At 36.8% G+C, this 19,340-nt stretch overlaps 1 protein-coding gene across 1 annotated transcript; it reads left to right on the top strand.

The window, feature by feature from the left end:
• Nucleotides 1-2,422: 2,422 nt before the first annotated feature.
• On the top strand, nucleotides 2,423-5,702 carry LOC103606235 (transmembrane protein 26-like; the record flags this gene model as incomplete). Its single annotated transcript, XM_008590829.1, has 2 exons — nucleotides 2,423-2,499; nucleotides 5,240-5,702. Coding segments are annotated over 2 exons (493 nt in total), but the record flags the coding sequence as incomplete, so codon positions are not given.
• Nucleotides 5,703-19,340: the final 13,638 nt, after the last annotated feature.

The raw sequence follows: 19,340 nt of genomic DNA, 5'->3' as shown, positions 1-19,340 counted from the left end.
GGTCAAGGGTTTGGGTCCCTGTACTGGCCAGCCACCAGTAAAATAAAATAAAATAAAAAATAAAATAAAACTTATGAAATAAAGCTTTCAAGGAATGTAGTTTTCAGTTTCTTAAACTATCCCACATACAACACGAATCTGAGTTTTCTTACAATCCTTGTCTTTCCCCTGTGATACAAGTAACTTTATACATGTTCCTCCTAAAATATGAAGCACCACACATAGTATTTCAGGTATGCTCTGAATGTTGCAGAATAGAGCTAGGCTAAAACTTTCCATTTTATTTAGTGGAATAGTATAGTGTAGTGATTGTAAGCTATCTAGTTTTTATTTCTGCTCACACAACCACATTACTTGGGACAAATTTCCCCAATTCTCTATGTCACAGTGTCCTCATTAATAAAATAGAGATAATAATTATGCCTATTTTGTTGAGTTGATATGAGGATTAAGTGTGATCGTAGAGTTAAACATTTAGAAAACTGCCTGCCATGTAAGTCTGATATCAGAAACTGTAGGGAACATTATTTAAAAAGTGAGGCATTTATTGAAGGTCTTCTGTATATAGACCTGACATTGTAAAGAGAGAAAAATCATTGTCTGCATCCCCAAGGCATTTCCATTTAAAATTCTAGACTTTATGCTTCTTGTGCAGCAACCTATGATTGCACTTGATTTTGGAAAACCACAAATCATGTCACACTGTGGAATCATAATTAGACTGTAATAAGGGAAAACTTTTGAGCCCTGTGTCATGGCCGCTGCTATGAAATACTGTCTCTTCTATCCTATTCTATCCTACTCTAGGTCATCCAGCTCCATCTTTTGGAATCCTGATTGTATCTTCCAGGGTACTGCTTTTCAATCCAAGCTCCACGTCATATGTGCATATGAGAAGCCTTCCATCAGTGTCATCAACCAAGTAATTGATGAAATGTGAAATAGAACAGAATCAAAGGCAGCGCCCATTAGAGAGCTCCCCTTGGGAAGTCATTTACACAGTTAGGTGGGTTCCTAACAGTACACATATCCAGAACATTTCTTAATTTTGTTAATAAGGACACTATGGGAGATATTTTCAAAAGCCTGGTTTAAATCCAAATCTCTATCATCAACTTATATATCATTACCTGCTTGGTAATCCTAACTCTATTTTTAAAAAAGGAGGAAATAAGCTTAGTTGAGAACCTGTGCTGATTCTTAGTAATTACTGTCTTCTATAAGGGCTCTCAGAAATCTTTTGAAGAATCACTTATATAATCTAACTAGAGATTAATAATAAATGTGCCTTTTGTACTTTATGATATATTACTTTTTCATTTTGAAAGTTGAGATTTTATTTTCCTGTCACCAATCTTGTCTCTACGATTAAGTGCCAAGACAGATAATGATGGATTAGAAATCTCATTTAGAAATTCTTTCAGAGTTGTGAGATTTAATTTTTCAGGGCCTCAACACTTGAAGCATTTAAAGATCTCCCTTACAATCACTTCACTTAGTTTAGATTCAGTTACTGTTCCCCAATACTTTTCTAGCCCTCTCCAATCCAAAAATCCCTCTTAACAAAAGAAAGAAACAAAATCTGTTATTACACCGCTGAACTCAAACTGATAACTTCCTTTGCATTTTTGCTCAAAGTAAATGTGATTTTGATCCTTAATATCCTTTGCATTTCTATAACGTCTATACTTTCTGACTTTGATCTTTGAGACCATTCTCCTGGGCTATGACATTGGTATATTTGCCCAACTATGGGTCCTTTTTTTGTACATCCACTCATTCCTTCCACAAATACAAGTCGAGTGCCTGTTATTTGCCAGGCACTGTTCTAGGCACTGAGGATACAGTGGTGAATGAAACAAACATATTTCTTTCCTTACAGCCTAGTATCTTGTGTAAATCTTTGTTTATTGAATTTATTTCCCCGTTTTTTTGTTTTGTTTGTTTACACCTGAGGACAGTTTTCTTTTACATGCTGAGCTTTCAATTTTTGAGCCTCACCTAGCCATTTTAAGATGTCTTTTCAATTAGAGTCTTGGAATCTTAGAATAATTACCAGTTTTTCCTCTGAAGGTTTTTGAAATCAGCCCTCTGAATATGTTTGTCAATATCTAACTTTCTTTTCTAGCATTTCTTTCCCACAATACTCCAATGATTTTGTAAGACTAAAGACAGCACTATGGTACCAAGAGGCTTTGTCATAATTCATGCATATGTTGGGTTTTAGTTCTCAAATTTTTCTTTCATTTGTTTATTATTCCATTATGATCATGCATAGATTTTTTTTCACGGTTTTATTATATCACCCTGATATTTTAGCAGCTCACAAGAGGGATATACTCAGTATGGGTTGAGAAGATTTCTCTCTTCTGTATGTGATAATACTTTTTATTACCAATTTTAAATTTTGTCTCCATTCTAGGAAGAATCCTTCACTAGTCTATGCCATCCTTGCTTTATGGACTTGGAGCATGGTGCAGTTTCCACTTGACCTGGCAGGTAAGTATCTTGAAATTTTTGCAAAAAAACAGAAAATTATAAGACTTGATTATACACTGCACTTAAAGTTAAGGAGGCAATGGAGAGGATTTTCGTTTTGATATCTTAGTGTTAGTTCCAGTTCAGTCTAGAAGAAAAATAGATTGAAACTTAGGAAACCCACGAATGGATCCACACTGATGATGCATGCTATGCTGAAGATAGTTGAGTGGATAATCGCACAGCTTCCAAAGGTGGTTCCATTACCTATGATTTGTAAAACCTCCTGCAAACATTTTTCATCCATGAAATGGGGATGATAATCATAGTAGCTAGGGTTGAGGGGTCTTGTGATGACTCATTAAGATATGGTTTTTAACATGCTTAGTAAGTTGCTGGCATATAAATGTTATCTCTTGGTATTTATAACGGGTTATTTTTGTTCCTTTGTCAGACTCATGTACGATAACCTCAGAGGGATTAACAGCAGTTTCAGGACCACACATGAAAAATTAAAATTGTTCTCAGTGGTGGCCCTTGGAATCCCATTTGGTCTTACTTTAATAAAGACATAAAGCCCTAAGATTTTGCAAGAAGTAAACTGTTTCTCAGGAATTTAATACTAGTGATGATCTAGAGCTGCATTGTCCAATATGATACCCACTAGCCACATGTGGCTCTTTAAATTTAAACGAATTAAAATGAAACAAAATTAGAAGTTCAGTTTCTCAGTCACCCTAGCCATATTTTAAGTGCTCAGTTGTCACATATGGCTACCATATTGGAAAACAGAGATATAGAACATTTTTACCATCACAGAAAGTTTGATTGGACAATGTTGACCTAGAGTCATCCCATAATTTCATAGAATCCTAGACTGAATTTTGACTTAGGAATTCTCCTGGATGCCACTTTACTCTGAAGAAATTCTAGAATTTAATAAGTACATTTTCCTTAATCTGGCTTGTATTTTTATGGCACCCTAATGGATGGCCTCAGGATTAGAAGTTAACTTTAGGACAGGGATATTTAATATTTTCTGCATTTTGGGGGTTCCCTGTAATGGGCTCAGAGGTATGAGGCTGTTTGAGACCTTAGCATCCACTTTCTGAGACAAAATTGTTATCAAAATAGATGGAAAGTGTTGCTGTGGCTTTTTTGAAATACCGAAACCCTAATTACTGATTAATAACTACAAACAAATGCATGCTAATAAAATACACACAGAAATTCTATACTCATTGGTCAGCTGGTGTCTTCTGATAGAATATTAGGTGCCATCACTTTTGATATTGGGTAATACACTTAGGATGTCCTTTGGGAGCCATATCCTGACCCTAACTTCTTAGGAAGAGCTATTACTGATCTTATCCTGGGTTTTCTTTTGTTTTTCAATCTGCTGATCTTCACCCTCCCAGATCTTGTGGTTTATAGAATTGTTAAGAATATTTTTATTTAAAAAAGAAATTGTGTAAACTTTCAGAGGTGATAATGTTATGCAGCTGTTTGAAAAACAAAGACCAAATGTTACTTCTGACTAAATCACTATTGTATTTTCCAACAAACAGTACATTATGTTCACCCATATCAAAGTAGCTTCATAATATTTGCAGGCTCCAGTAGACGCAGGCATTCTTTGTTTGAAAACTCCAAATGGAAGGCTTCATTATTATAAAAGGATTATTTTCTGCCCTTGACCCGAATTAAATTTACATTTTAGAAATTAAAACAAAAGGTTTCATCTGTGGATTGAACCTCCTTTTGTTCAACTGGGAAATTAATAATTATAGCCAGTCTTTCTTGTCAACTGTGAAACAAAAGGGTAAGGAATTTTTAAAAAAGTAAAATAGCAGTGACATTTATTTGGGCTCCCCCCCATTAGAAAAATACATTTAACACAAGTTAAGTTTGAATTTGAATGCAAGCACTAGAATTTTCACAACACAACATACACATATGCCTGAATCCACCAGTAAATAAGTAGATCGTAAAGACAGGATCTGGAATGATCTGGGCCACATACACTTGGCTCCACCTCCCAAGCTTACCAGACAGTCAGTTCATTCATTATTTCCAGGGGAAGATTGAGGGACAAATAGAGAGAAGCCAGGGGTGTTTGTTTCTAATGGAAACAAGCCAATGAACAGGGGCCTTCTCTATACAGATATCAGTGTTATCCCTGTTTTCAAAGAAAAAAACCGAGGCCCAGGAAGGGGAACTAACCTGGCCACATTTCACTGCTCGAAAATGGGCAGCCAGGCTCCCTGACCCGAGGCATGGGAGGGCTATGGTGCTGGCCCTGCACTGCAGGCACCAGGAGAACCCGTGGTGGTTTCTCTTATTCGTCGTTCCTTCTAGTCTATTTTTTTTTTTGTCCTTTTTTTGAGACCAGCCACACCGCGCTCAGCCAGTGAGTGCTGTGAGCACACCGGCCATCCCTATATAGGATCAGAACCCGCGGGGGGAGCGCTGCTGCACTCCCAGCGCTGCACCCTCCCAAGTGCGCCCCGGGCTCAGCCCCTTCTAGTCTATTTAGCTGTGATTTCCCCAGAGGGAGAACTAGAAGATGATCTGCCATTTTTTAAGTGGAAGAAAACCACGTGGGAAGTGCTTTCATTTGTTTTACTCACACTAAATTACAGAATCATTTCTGGTCACATGCAAGCATAGCACCCATTGTTAGCGATGTGTCCCCAGTTCATTCTGCTTCACATTTCTAGTCTCAGAGAGCTATGTTAACTGGTCTGCCTTGTGTTTTCAGTACAGCATGTCATGTGCCCCTTGTCTGAGACCTCTAGGGGATTCCCGGGCCTGTTCTTTTGCCAGTACAGAGCTGATCTGTGGAACATCGGAATTAGTGTCTTCATACAAGATGGTCCCTTCCTCGTCGTGCGTCTCATACTGATGATCTATTTCAAGGTGATAAATCAGATGCTGGTGTTCTTTGCCGTCAAGAATTTCCTCGTGGTGGTGTTGCAACTCTACCGCTTGGTGGTGCTGGCACTGGGAGTCCGCACTTCCTTGCGAAGTCGGTTGCAAGGCCCAAAAAGAGAGCACAACTTTCCGGGTCAATCCTCTGAGATGGGGCGCTCCCCTGGGGTCTGGGACAGCGACCCTCAGGAGGGCCTGGACGTTCCTTTGAGAGCCTCACCAATCACCTCCCACTCCATACCATAGTTATTTATCCACAGAAGCTAGAACATTTGACCTCTGGTTCTTCTGACAGACAGGATCTCTCTCCCTTTTTTTTCAACCTTAGCATATAATAATTTTCAAAAGAACCACTTTGGTGATTTTCAACCAAAGGTGAGGAATTTTCTTTTTTCAACTGAATGGAAGAAACTTTGATTAGTGGCTGTCGCTACAACTTTTGTGTGAGGGTATCACATGTTATAGTTGTTCAATGACTAAGTGATTTGTTTGTCTTGAACTGTTTGACAAGCTATGGACGGGGTTGCGGTGACATGCCCTGGAAAGATTTAGTGCAGACAAACTGTCACAGCTGTTACCTGAAAACACAGAAGCTTTGAACTTCGGCTCCACTGTCAGACTGTCTCATCTGATCTTTTCTGCAGTGTCCCTCTGACATCAAAAACCATACATTCAGTGAATGCAGAACAAATGAAGGGAAAAGTGCCTTTTCAATTACCTCACTATGGGCTGGAAGCAGTGTACACCTCTGCCCAGCTTCCATATCATAAGAGCCCTATTCATCGCTGCACAGACCTTCCTGGGAAAATCATTTTTCTGGGCTGATGTGGTATTCTGTCATGGCGCATATGCTCTTGCAGAAATGTTATTGCTTTTGGCTTGGGTACTACGAAATTCACAGCAAGCCATTTCAGTGATATATCTACTGGTTGCAAGGCAGGAAATACTGGTAGCAATGTCACAATTTCCAATCTGAACATGATTTGCAGTGTTCGTCAGGATTTTTCTGAACTTTACCATTTTCTGTAATGCCAAGTTGAATCATGTGGGCTGATGCAGGGAATCTCTGAAGCAGTGAATAAAGGGGTTTCGGGCCCTGTAAGTGTTACCATGGTTTCTGGTGTCTGCCAGTAATCTCAAACAAAGCTGCAGTTCCTCTGAACCAGCACTCCTGGAGACAGCCTTTGGTCTCAGGGAACATGGTGATGGAAGATTCTGTCGGTCCCACCCATGGCCAACAGCCCATGATGAGTGATGGGGGTCAGAATGTGCCACCACATTGTGGGAATCAGACAATTTGCTTCATTTGCCTGCATGAAGACTTCATTTTCTCAGTATTGAAGTAGCCATGCTTCACCTTTACACACCTTTGTACTTTCCAGATGGAGGTGATTCAGAACCCTTTAAAGTGATTTTGCTCTTAAAGATATAGTGTGAAATTTTACTTGGGTGTATAGCAGTAATTATATGAGGCAAACAATTCCAAAACTGTTCTTTTAGGACTCAAAGCATAATTATGTTCTGCTTTGCTATATTAGTACGTTCAGGAATTCAAAGGGACTTAAGGCAGAGTATGCTCTTAATTGGGTGTGACCTATTGATAAACAGCAGGGACAATTTTATCTGTAGATTTTAGTGTGGCATGGTATCCATTCAAAATATTTGATGAAAAGTTCTATAGACAAATCCTGTTTTTCTACAAAGTAATGCATATTTTCCAATAAACGGCTTCTTCAGTACCAGTTATGTTTTTCTATTTCTTTCTTTTCTTCCTTGTGTTTCAAATTTTAACAATATAATGATTGTAAAAATTGTACATGAAATTAATTAAATACATTTATAATTTTCCATAATAATCTATGAAAGTTAAGATCAGGAATTTATATTTATATAAAGAAATTGACAACTTTTAAGGGCATGTTATTTAAAATGCTTAGCAATTGAAAGCAAAATAATAACTGCTATTTATAAAAATGCCTCAGCAGAATCTGTTTTTATGTTGACTGTTTTATGTTGAATATTTTCTTCCACAACATGTATGTGCTGCTTATTATTGCAGATTTGCTCATGGCATACTTTTCATGTTTTAATTTTTTTCTTCCAGCAAAACAAACATCGAGCCTCTAAAAATAGATAAAGTATAAAGTAGTAGGACTGTTGCAAGGATATTTTTAAATGCTTTCAAATCTGAGACTTAGCTTGGCTTCGTGAATGAGTTTCTAGTGTTTAAATGAAGTATTTTGTAATTAGCACTCCTCCAAATGCCTGGGAAATAAAAAGCCTATCCAAAACCTAGCTTTATTTAGAGTGCCAGGAAGTCAAAGAGCACCCAGAATCATCTTGGCAATTAATGGTGGCAAAAATAGATACATGCTCTGCAAGGTTTTCCAGGAAAATCTGCTAAGGGCAGCATTTGTTAACCTAACTGCCAGTACACCCACTCCCTTATACTTGCTGTTTTTATAGTAGGAAAAAAAAATTTATGTTCCTTTAGTTTATTTGAAAAAAGCCCTAGTCCAGGTTGTATCCCTAGGACCCCTGATGAAAAGTTAAAAATTTATCCAGTTAATTGTATGTTTTGATTGTAGACTGCTAAACATTGTAATGTTTTAAAATATCTAAGTGTTTTCTATAAAGTGGTGGAACATCAGTTACCTCCCATATGTTGACATCCTGGGACTTGTTTACACTTTATTTGTAATAAGATAACCGACTCAGTTCATCTGTATAATGTGAGGCAGGCTGTACCTCCCTGCCACACCCCCACAGACATGCACCACGCAAGTCCCCAAACACTGAAGAAAGTGTCTTATTTGTAGTTGTTGGTGCTGTTGTTATTATTTTTGTTGCTGTTGTTCTTTAATTGCTTGATTAAAGCTCAATCAAATGTGCTTCCTGAAAGCATATCGTTCCACTTGTGAGAAAAGGCAATGCACATGTTTTAATGATACTGTGTGGAAACACACCTCATGACCATCTCGTGTGTTTTCTTTGCCCCTCCTGGTTGAGTCTCAGAGGAAATGACTTGACATAGTAAGATGAGGAAACTGTCTTTGTCTTTGATTATGTTGTTGATTTTTTAAGCTATAAGTAATAACATAAGGAAATAAAAATTTGAATTGCTCAGTAACAGTCTTTTTAATCTTCCAATGAGGAGTCTTACAAATTTATCCATTGACTCTGTTGTAGTTGCACTGACATGTAGCACTACAGGCCTTATACAACCAGAAAGATTTGGCCAAGAAATATCAGGATTCACTATTGTGATATTAACTGTTAACTTGTTATTTAACAGAAACTTTTCAAAGGTCTAGGAAGGTACACACAGTAGGTGCACACACTTTAGGATTTCCACCAGGTTTCAGAGTTGAACATTGACTCTCATCAGCTTTGGCATTTAAACATAATGACTCTTGCCTAATTCTCCTGTTAAGAGAGAGAAAGAATAACAAAAGCCAGGCCTCTGTCCGCCTTTGCTGTACTCCAGTGCAAAGAAAGAGAGATGTTGTAATATATTGCAGAGCCCCAGAGATGTAAGTGAAAAACCAAACAGCCTTGAATTACAAGAATAAAAGAGACTGTGACTTTTTTTTTCTAATATCAGACTTTGCTTGTCTTACTTAGTGGGCATTCAGATCTGCTCTCAGATGCATCTGATTTGGGGTTAAACTAGGCAGCTGGAGGGTGTTTACAAATTTGAGGCTTCAAATAACTTTGCATATGATGGGAGTAACTCTAAATACTATTTGAAAAATTAACTGCTGCAACCTTATATTTTATGACTGTCCATCCTCTGAATCTTTCTTACATGAATACTGGATAAGAATATCTTTTCTAAAGTATTTATATTTATACCACTTTGCTATGAATGACTTTTGTATTTTATTGTATACATTAAATAGTGTGTGCACAACTTTATCTTAATGTCTATTTTTTGCCTTCTTTTCATGTCTTTGTTCTCTACAATAATTCATTTCCTTTGTGGTTCTTAAACTCCATTTTAAAAAATAAAACTGATCTATTTAGAATATGATTAAAGTGGCATTTCAAACCAGTGAGGAAAGGCTGACCAATTTTATAAATGATGTTGGGAAGTTTTGCAATCCATCTGGAAAAAATAAAGTTAGATTTCTATCTCATGCAATATATAGAAATAAATTCCAGATGGATTAAAGATCTAAATGTAAAATGAAAACTATAAATATTAGAAGAAAATATGGAATGTGTCTTTAGCATTTGGGGGACGGGAGAGATCTTCTGAAGCAAGACATAAAACTCAGAAGCAACAAAAGAATAGATTGACAGATTTTCCTACATAAAAGCTTAACATTTCTGACTAGCAAAAGGTACCATAAATATATCACTATTACTTTCTTTTCTGGAAGAGTCAGTGCAATCAGACAAGAGAAATGAGAGGTTTAGAAACTGGAAAGGAGTAGCCAAGTTTATCTTTATTCATGTAATATTTTACAGTCTTGAACACTTAAGAAAAGCATATTAAAACCAAATAAGCTTTAAAAAATCTGAAATTAAACAAAAATCAATAGCTTTTCTATATACAAACAGACATCACATAGAATATTTATCTGAAGATTTTCTTTATAATATAAACTAAAACCTTGTAATACATGCAAATGAACTTATGAAATGTACAAGATTTATGTGAAGAAAACTTTAAAAATCATTTTGAGGGCCATAAATGATTAACTTAAAGACATAGAAAGATATATTCTATTGATGAGTGGTAAGAAGCCCTGATATTTAAAAAAGTATCAATTTCCCCTCAATTGATCTATAAATTTAACACAATGCCCTTAATGATATCAATAAGATTTTAATCTTTAGTGACTAAACAAGCTGATTCTAAAGATTTCATGATAAAATAAGCATCAAAAAATAGTTGGAAAATACTAAAAAGAAGAAGAAAAATCAGAGAGCTTTCAATATATTTAAACATATTATACAGCTACAATAACAAAGAGAATTTGGTTCTGGCACATGAAAAAGTAGGCAAACAAATTGAAAAGAATAAGGTTAATAAATAGACTGAACTACATAAGGCATTTTGATATATGAGAAATTATTGGTTTACGTTTTGGAAAATATTAAATTGGATCTCTACCTCAATACTTATGTCTAAAACATTTCCAGATGGATCAAATAATTAAACATTTAAAATAAAAAAATAAACATAGAGAACTTTGCTTTTATAAGTGCAATCATGAAAACATTTTCTGAGCAAGCTATAAAACCAGAAACCACATAAGATTTATAAATTTCAGCTCATAAAATTAAAATTTTTAGCATCATAAAAATACTGTAAGTGAATTCAAAAGCTGAACAACAAGCTGAGTAAATATGTTTGCAACAAATGTAACAAAGCACTAGTTTTCTTAATGAACAAACAGTTCTTGCAAATAAGAAAAAAAAAAGTAAAAACCCATTGGAAAAATGAACAAAAGACACAATTCAGTGCAAAAGGAATAGCTTCAGAAATGCAAATCAAACCACAATGAAATAACATTTCTCAAATGCAGACTAATCTACAAGGTAACCATTTTTCCCTTATTGGGTTGGCAAAGATCCAAAAAATTTTTTGATTGCTGTCTTAGAGGGAGTCAGGGGAAGCAGGTATTCTTACTCATGGCTAGTGAGGATGTAAATTGGTACAACTCCTTTCGAAGACAATTTAGTAATATCAATCAGAATTAAAAGTACATTTATCATCTGACCTAACAACTCAACTTTTAAGAATGTGTCTTACAGATGCATGTGTGCAAAGATGAATGTGGAAGGCTATTCAGTTGCGGATTTTCTACAGTTGCAGCATACTGTCTATCAATGGGGTCATGGTTAAATAATGGAACCTCTTGCCTAATTCTGGCAAGAATTTGAAACTACATGGTTTTCAAAACCATGTAGTTTTGAAAAAGAAAGAAGTAGATTCACAGGGAACAATTGCTTAGATATTTTATTAGGTAAAAGTAAAGATGCAAAACAAATTAGTATGCCATTCCTTTTGTAAATGTTTTCTATACTTCACAAGTTGCTAATAAACATGAAATGATGCTCAAGTTTCTAATGATCATGAATATTCTCTCCTGTTTTTTTCTTTTCCTTTTATGCTTCTTTTATAGCTTGGATTTTTAAAATTATGCATTACTTTTGTAATTTAAAAAGTTAATTATAAATAAAAGGAAACTTTACAAACATAAAAGCTTTCCACAAGCCTGCTGCCATGTCCAGATGCTTTGATATCATTTTGTAAATAAACTATAAACACAGTGTTTATTTTCATCACAGAAAATAAAGGCTTTGCCATTATAACTAATGAAGATCTTCAGAAGCTTTAGATAAATCAAGAATTTAAACCATGTCAAATTCTGCTTGCTTTACGAAGTGTCAAATACTCGGGAAATGAACTTATGAGTAGATCTGTAAGAGCACAGAAAAATCAAACTGACCAAAAAGATTCATTGGATCCTTCTTGATGAGTATCATGGAGACTACTTTGCAACTGCTAGCCTGACACTTCCACACTCTCTTACATTTATGGAGCCACCAAAATAAATGAGGAGGAATTTCACTTTGAATTACATAGTCAGGCTGATTTTCCCGGGAGAGACGGAGAACTTAAGGAACCCTGGAAGAGAAAACTTGAGAAAGAATCTATGCATCTGTTTCCAAGTCTGTATCCATAACCCAACTAATTTGAGTATGCAAGCGTTTTGGACTCGGTCAAATATTTACTAAATTTATAATTGATTGTGGTAAGTCATCAAATGGATCATATGCAAATGGGCTGATTTTCCCGGGAGAGACGGAGAACTTAAGGTACCCTGGAAGAGAAAACTTGAGAAAGAATCTATGCATCTGTTTCCAAGTCTGTATCCATAACCCAACTAATTTGAGTATGCAAGCGTTTTGGACTCAGTCAAATATTTACTAAATTTATAATTGATTGTGGTAAGTCATCAAATGGATCATATGCAAATATGATCAAATAATTGAGGAAAACAAAAATTTCTAAACCAACCATATGTCAAATATCATATAGTCTTTGTATCCAAACTAAGAATTTTGGGCAAGGAAAATTGGACGTACAAGACAAAATATGTTTTCTCTGTGGATGCTAGTGTTCAGCTTCTGCCAAATACAGAGCTAGAGAATTTAAATGGTTGTGGTTTGGGGACCTTGGGAGTTGTTTCTACCTTCTGGCAAAAAATGTTCTTCTCTATTATTCAAGAGTTCCCATATGACCTGAGTGACAGCTAACAGCTGGGTCAAAAACTGTAATTATTTCATCAGCTCTCTTGGTTTCAACTAATTTCTGTAACTAGTGGTTTTTCTTGGTATTTCTAACTTCAGCCTCTTTCTTGGACTTCATGCTTGGATTTTCATCCCCTCCTGGATATTCTTCAAGTATCACAGGCTCAATATATATATAGAATACATATGTTACCACACTCAACCCCCAACTCCTCCCTTGCTGTGTTCCACATAATGGCTAAAGCATCTCCAGCCACTCAGGCACCCATGTCAAAACCAGATATATCTCTGACCTTTGTCTGTTCTTTCTCATGCCACCTTCCTAAGTACCCCTAAATTCTGGCCATTATGCTGCTTATACTTCCTTTCCATCTTTCCATCTTTATCTTACCATCTCTATTCCAAGTGCTGCTGTTTTAATTTAGTGTCGTGACATTTCTTACCTCAGTGACTGTAGTCGTTTTCAACAGCTCCTCGAACCTCCTGGTTTAATCCTCCATAATAATCTTCCAAATTGCATTCAGACCTGGCTGTTCTAAAATGCACATTTGATTCCATGTCTCTTCTAATTAAAATACTTTCATGAAGCCTCACTGCCAGCATGATTAAACCTAAAGTCCCAAGAAAATTATTTAAGACCTTTCACAAGCTGGCCTTCAGCTTTGTTTCCAACACTGCAATCCTCCCCTCATTCACTCACACATACACATGCACACTCACACACACAGCTGCCCCCCAAGAAACTACTCATGTGCCTATAATCCTGCCATCATCCTTTACATCACTCTATGTTTGCAAGTGCTATTTGTTTTTGTCTATTGCCACCACTCCATTACTGATTGCTTGCCTACTCACACCTCTCCTTTCCTGGGTAGCCTAATTTCCCCATGCAGAGTTACAACTAGCGGGGGAAGAACAATCCCAGCACTAAAGTTGTTGTGCACCTGGTGGGAGTCCCAGGAGAGCAATGTAGCCACTACCCCCCGGTCCTGAGGGCAGAGACATCCTCCAGTCCCGGGCCCCTGATTTCCCATGAGGCAGCAGTGCTGAGAAGGACACCAGCTAAGACAACGTGGATGGAGAGCTACGGAATTTATCACTTATCGTGGACCTTGACTAGAATCTGCGGGAGAAGCAACAGATTAATGGTATCCAGAAGTTTTCTCCTCTTTTTCTAAAGCTTGGCTGAACTATGCAGTTTCTCCTGTATTTACTAATCTAATTGCTTCTATTTATGCCTCCGTAGTGATGCCTTCCCTTGCTCTTTCCAAAGATTGCCCCTTCTAGCAACATCTCCCACTCAAGGCTTACCATCTTCTTGGCAAATCCCCCACAAAACTTCACAAAATTTATCTCAAATATCACATCCTCCTGCTTGCAGAACTGAGTGACTCTCCTCTATTACTGTATATTTATACCACTGTCTACTTGTCTCCATCCCAGTGTGATGATTTGTTTATTTGTCTGTCTCTCCCATCAGGCTGTGAGTTGTCTGAGGGCCTGGGCCATGTCGTATGCTCTGTTGTCATAACCACAGAGCTGCAGACACACTGAAATTTTGTCTGCTCTTGGAATTCACCAAGCTTCTGTCTGTCCCTGGGACCTTGTATGTGTTGGTGTTTCTTCCTGGGAAGCCTCCGGCTATGGCCACCCCACCCCAGAGCCAGATCCTTCTCATTTGGATTCCAATTTGGGTGTAAGGTCCTCAGAGAGGCTGTCATGTTTTCCCTTCCTCAGTACTCTCCATCACATTTATCTTTATTTTCTTCCCAGCATTTGTCGCTAGTTAAAATTGTTTTTACTTGATATGTTTATTTATTTACTGTCTATCTTACCTATAATGAAAATGTAAAGGTCACAGGTAGCTGCTCAAAAACTGCTGGTGAGTGCAGTATTTTTTTGTGCTTATTGATGTGTGCAATAACTAAAATCATACTTCATGTTTATGTATATGTCCTGCTGTGTTCATTTATTATGATTTCTTGAGCACTTCCTAATGTGAACTATTCTTTGAGAACATAATGCTGACCTACTATCCCACATGGAAAAAGACCTACTCACAGTGACTGTGGGCTTTCCCAGCCATTATCCTTCCTGATGACCTGCCTTTTCTTTGTGTCCTCTTCCAGTCCATGAGCAAGAGAACTGGCACCTCCTGGTTCTCATAGTTCCTCATTCGTGGTGCCTTTTATATCCATGGGTCTGGTGACTGCTTCACTCTCTAAATGTACAAGTCCTATCAGGGCTAATACCTCCTTTTGTGACTCCACGACCCATCACTCTGTATCGCCAGCTTTCTTCCAAGCTTCTCTTCCACATTTCCATGCAGTGCCCTTCTGGCACTTCCAGCTCAACATATCCACAATTAGATTCAAAACAACTCCTCTCCTAAATCCGTTCCTTTTCTTGACCCCTCAGTTTCTGTTAATAGAACCGCCATCCTTCCAGTCATTTGGGCTCCAGCTAAGGAGCTTTGTCTTTGACTGGCTTTCCTCATTTACACATTTGCTGAATCTTGCATCTTGTTGTGTATATTGAACATAATTTTGTTGCTTTCTCTGATTATTTAAGTCATATAGTATAATGATTTCAAATATACGGAAAAGTATAAGGAAGAGAGTAAAAATGACATGAAATCCTGGCTTACTATAATTCATCATTAGCAATTTGGAAGTTATTCTTTTGTGAATTGTGAGCAGACAGAAATATAGATGATAGATAAACAGATATACCTGAGATAGTAAACTGGTTAATTCTTTAAAGACAAAAAACATTCTTTTAAGGAGTTGCAAAAATTGTGGCTTAATTTAATTTGTATTTTGAACAGCTTCAGCTCCCAATCTTGTCCGTATCACCTCCCTGACGGTATATGTGACCTCACTTCGTGATATGAAAAATGTTTTAGGCCTTTTGTGAATTTGAAGCCTGGATCAAATGGTGCCCCTGTGGTGAGCTCTGGAACCGGGACCTCATTTCATTCATCTTTCTTTTTAGGCCCCATGGAGCCTCTCATGGTACATGCAAAATAATTTTTTGCTCTATGAATGATCTATGGCATCAACAAATATCTTTTAGTACCTGCCATATACAAGCCACTGGTAGCTATGTGGAGGATACACAAATGAATAAGACATTGCCCTTGCTTTTGAGAAAATTTATATTGATGGTCTTTTAAAAAATATGCTGCTATAACCTCCGTACACTTTGCTCCCTACCACCTATCTTCATGCCTGTGAAGGCTCATTTTGGTTCTCTGTGGGTTTTGTGTAGATCCTGAAGTCTCTAGCCTTGCTTCCAACATGACCTTTGAAATATGAGAAGGGAAGCAAAAAAGAAAGGAGATCTTAGAGAGATGACTTAAAAGAATCGAAAGTTGTTTGTTTTTTGAAAACATATTTTTATAAGTTGATGGTCTTTGATCACTATGGGATGGCCACCATAGGATCCCCCCAACATTGCAAGAGCTCATCTTGGTCCTATAATGATTCTGGTTATAATCTGTTATCTTTTTTTCAGAGGATGCAGCTTTTCTGGAGAGGCTTCTGTCTGAACTCAGCCATATTTCTATACTCAAAGTGGTAAGGCCCCATTCATGTGACAGCCCCATGGAAGACTTAAAAGCATTGCACAGACCTTCAGAATAATCTAAAGTGTATTCCTGGTAGATGTCCGGGGCAGAAGGTGCTCGTTTGTCACATGTGAGAGAGTAGTGAGATCTATTTTTACAGAATCACCAGCTAAAAGGAAGACTACATAGGGCCACCATATTCTAGCAATCTCAATTACAGCAAAACAATCTTAGGAGAAAGACATACTTGGCCCATACTTGAAGATTATAATCTCTTTCATTAACACTTTTCAAGTATTTTTCAAAAAGTTTAAAATTATACCTAAGTGACACATGGCATAAAAGCCTTAGAGAAAATACTACTTTCGAGAACATGTCAGTCATTTTTAGCAGCAGATGTCCACCACTTCTCTCTTTTTGGAAGCAACCCATTAAGCTGAGTGCTGCTGAATCAGATATGACAAAAAAGTTCATTTAGTTCGAGAACATGTCAGTCATTTTTAGCAGCAGATGTCCACCACTTCTCTCTTTCTGGAAGCAACCCATTAAGCTGAGTGCTGCTGAATCAGATATGACAAAAAAGTTCATTTAGTTTGGTTTATTTTGGCCTGAGAGTTAACAGCATCAGGGGCAATGGCTGGTATTTCTCGATCCCCCATTGCTTCTACTTTAGAGACTGTTGAATCAGACTTGACTGAACTCACAGATCTCTGTGGTTCTCCTGCACACACGTGCCTCTTTGCAGCCTGAGTGCTGGCAATCTATAGCATCTTGGTAATTTGTGCCTTAAAACTGCACACTTACCTGCATATATATAAAATCAGCACCAACCAAACTAAGCTCACCCATGAATCTTTGTGTTCTTCCACAGAAGACTAAACATCCAGGTGCTGATCCATTTATTATACCTTACATGGCATGTTACAGCCACATTCATCAAAGCTACAGTCCCTCAAAAGAGCTAATGTTCAGGCAATATTTGAGCAACTACCAGAGAATTTATCCTTGCCTATGGCTTTCTTAAAACTTAATAAAAATCCTCTTTTCAATCAGAATCTTCCAAAGAATACAGATCTCATTTCTTCGTCTTCTTGGGGAAGCCAAAACAAACATCAACTATCATACCTTTTACTTTTTATCTTCAATTCCCTCAAAAATGCTGTTTCACTTAGTGTCATGCTGTTGACTTCTTTTCAGAAGTTGCCTGCACAAGGATTTTACTCATGATAGACCCTGTTCTTTCTTTCTGTTTCGAATCACACATTCCCAGAGGTTTTGAGCTTGGAGGGATGTTGGATATTTTCACCTCTCTGAAAGCTAAGAAATGAAAACTGAGAGAAGGATCATCCTAGTTGTACTCTAGAAAATGGCAAGTTCAAGACCAAAATGACTTGTACACAAAAGAAAAATACAAACAAAATTATACATCAAAAAATAAAGCATTTTTTGTTATCTGCTAATGACATATAATACCTATAATATCCTTGAAATTTATTTGCCCAGCATTTTAGAATTTACATGACACTTTCACATCTTTATATTAATTCTCATGATCACTCTGAAGGCAAGTTTTTTTAAAAAAGAAAAGGAGAAAATGAATTCTCAGAGAGTCTACAGACTTACATAAGGTCATATCTTTGGATCCAAGAAACTCAAGTCCAAAAGTTTGGCTCCTGAGGGAGAAAAACATTATGAAATTATTGTGTTCCATCAGTGAGCAGTACTCAGTGCAAACCAATCTAAAGATATGAATAGATTTACTTTTCCCATTGGTCTGAAATTTTCCAAACTTGGCTTTGATGAGCAAAATTGTCCTGCTGTCTCTGTAAGCCACCTCTATAAAATGAAAACTACATCTATCAGCATAATCAGAAAGGGATTAAGATACCACCCTATATCTTTGAGCCCTGAACTGGGTTATTACGAACAGATTCCATCCTCAGGAATATGCTAATAATGATCAAAAATGAGAAAAGTAATTTGCCTCTTCCCAAAACAGATTTGTATTGTGCACATTTGTTCAAAGAAAACTATTGCTGTTGCTTTAAATTTTTTGCTCAGGACTGCTTTGGCTATTCAGGATCTTTTGTTTTTCCATGTGAATGTTAAGCCCTCTTCCCAAAACAGATTTGTATTGTGCACATTTGTTCAAAGAAAACTATTGCTGTTGCTTTAATTTTTTTGCTCAGGACTGCTTTGGCTATTCAGGATCTTTTGTTTTTCCATGTGAATGTTAAGCTTGTTTTTTCTATTTCTGTGAAAAATGTCATTGGTATTTTAATGGGGAATGCATTGAATCTGTAGATTGCTTTGGGTAGTACAGATATTTTCACAGTATCAATTCTTCTAATCCAAGAGCATGGGATGTCTTTCCATCTTTTTGTGCCCTCTTTAATTTCTTTCAGCAGTGATTTGTACTTCTTTCTTTAGAGATCTTTCACATACTAGGTGAAATTTATTTCTAGGTATTTTACTTTTTGGTGAATTTTGTAAATGGGCTAGCTTTCTTGATTACTTTTTCTACTAGTTTGCTGTTGGAGTAAAAAAGTGCTACTGATTTTTGGCTGTTGATTTTGTATCCTTAAAATTGTTTATCAACTCTTAAGAGTTTTTTGTAGAGTCCTTAAGTTTCTCTCTATGTAGGACCATGTCATCTGCAAACACAGACAATTCGACTTCATCTTTTACAATCTGGATGACCTTTATTTCTTTTTCTTGCCTAATTGCTCTGGCTAGTGCTTCCAATACTATGTTAAATAGGAGTGGTGAGAGTGGACATCCTTGTCTTGTTTCCATTCTTAAGGGAAAAACTTTCAACTTTTCCCCTTCAGGATGATATTGTCAGTAGGTTTGTCACATATGGCTTTTAGTGTGTTGTAATTCTTTCCTTCTGTACCTAATTTGCTGAGTCTTTATCATTAAAGGAGATTGAATTTTGTCAAATGTTTTTTCACATGTATTGAGATAATCATATGGTTTTTGTCCTTAATTTTGTTGATGTGGAGTATCACATTTACTGACTTGCATATGTTGTTTTTGTAGTCCTGGGATTAATTATGTCAGAGCACTTTCTTTTGATTGTCTCCTTTTCTAT

The sequence above is a fragment of the Galeopterus variegatus genome, unplaced genomic scaffold (assembly GCF_000696425.1).
Source record: "Galeopterus variegatus unplaced genomic scaffold, G_variegatus-3.0.2 Scaffold6400, whole genome shotgun sequence".
NCBI classification, from domain to species: Eukaryota; Metazoa; Chordata; class Mammalia; order Dermoptera; family Cynocephalidae; genus Galeopterus; species Galeopterus variegatus.
Note: the sequence above shows the minus strand (reverse complement) of the source record. Positions and strands in the feature narration are given on the sequence as shown.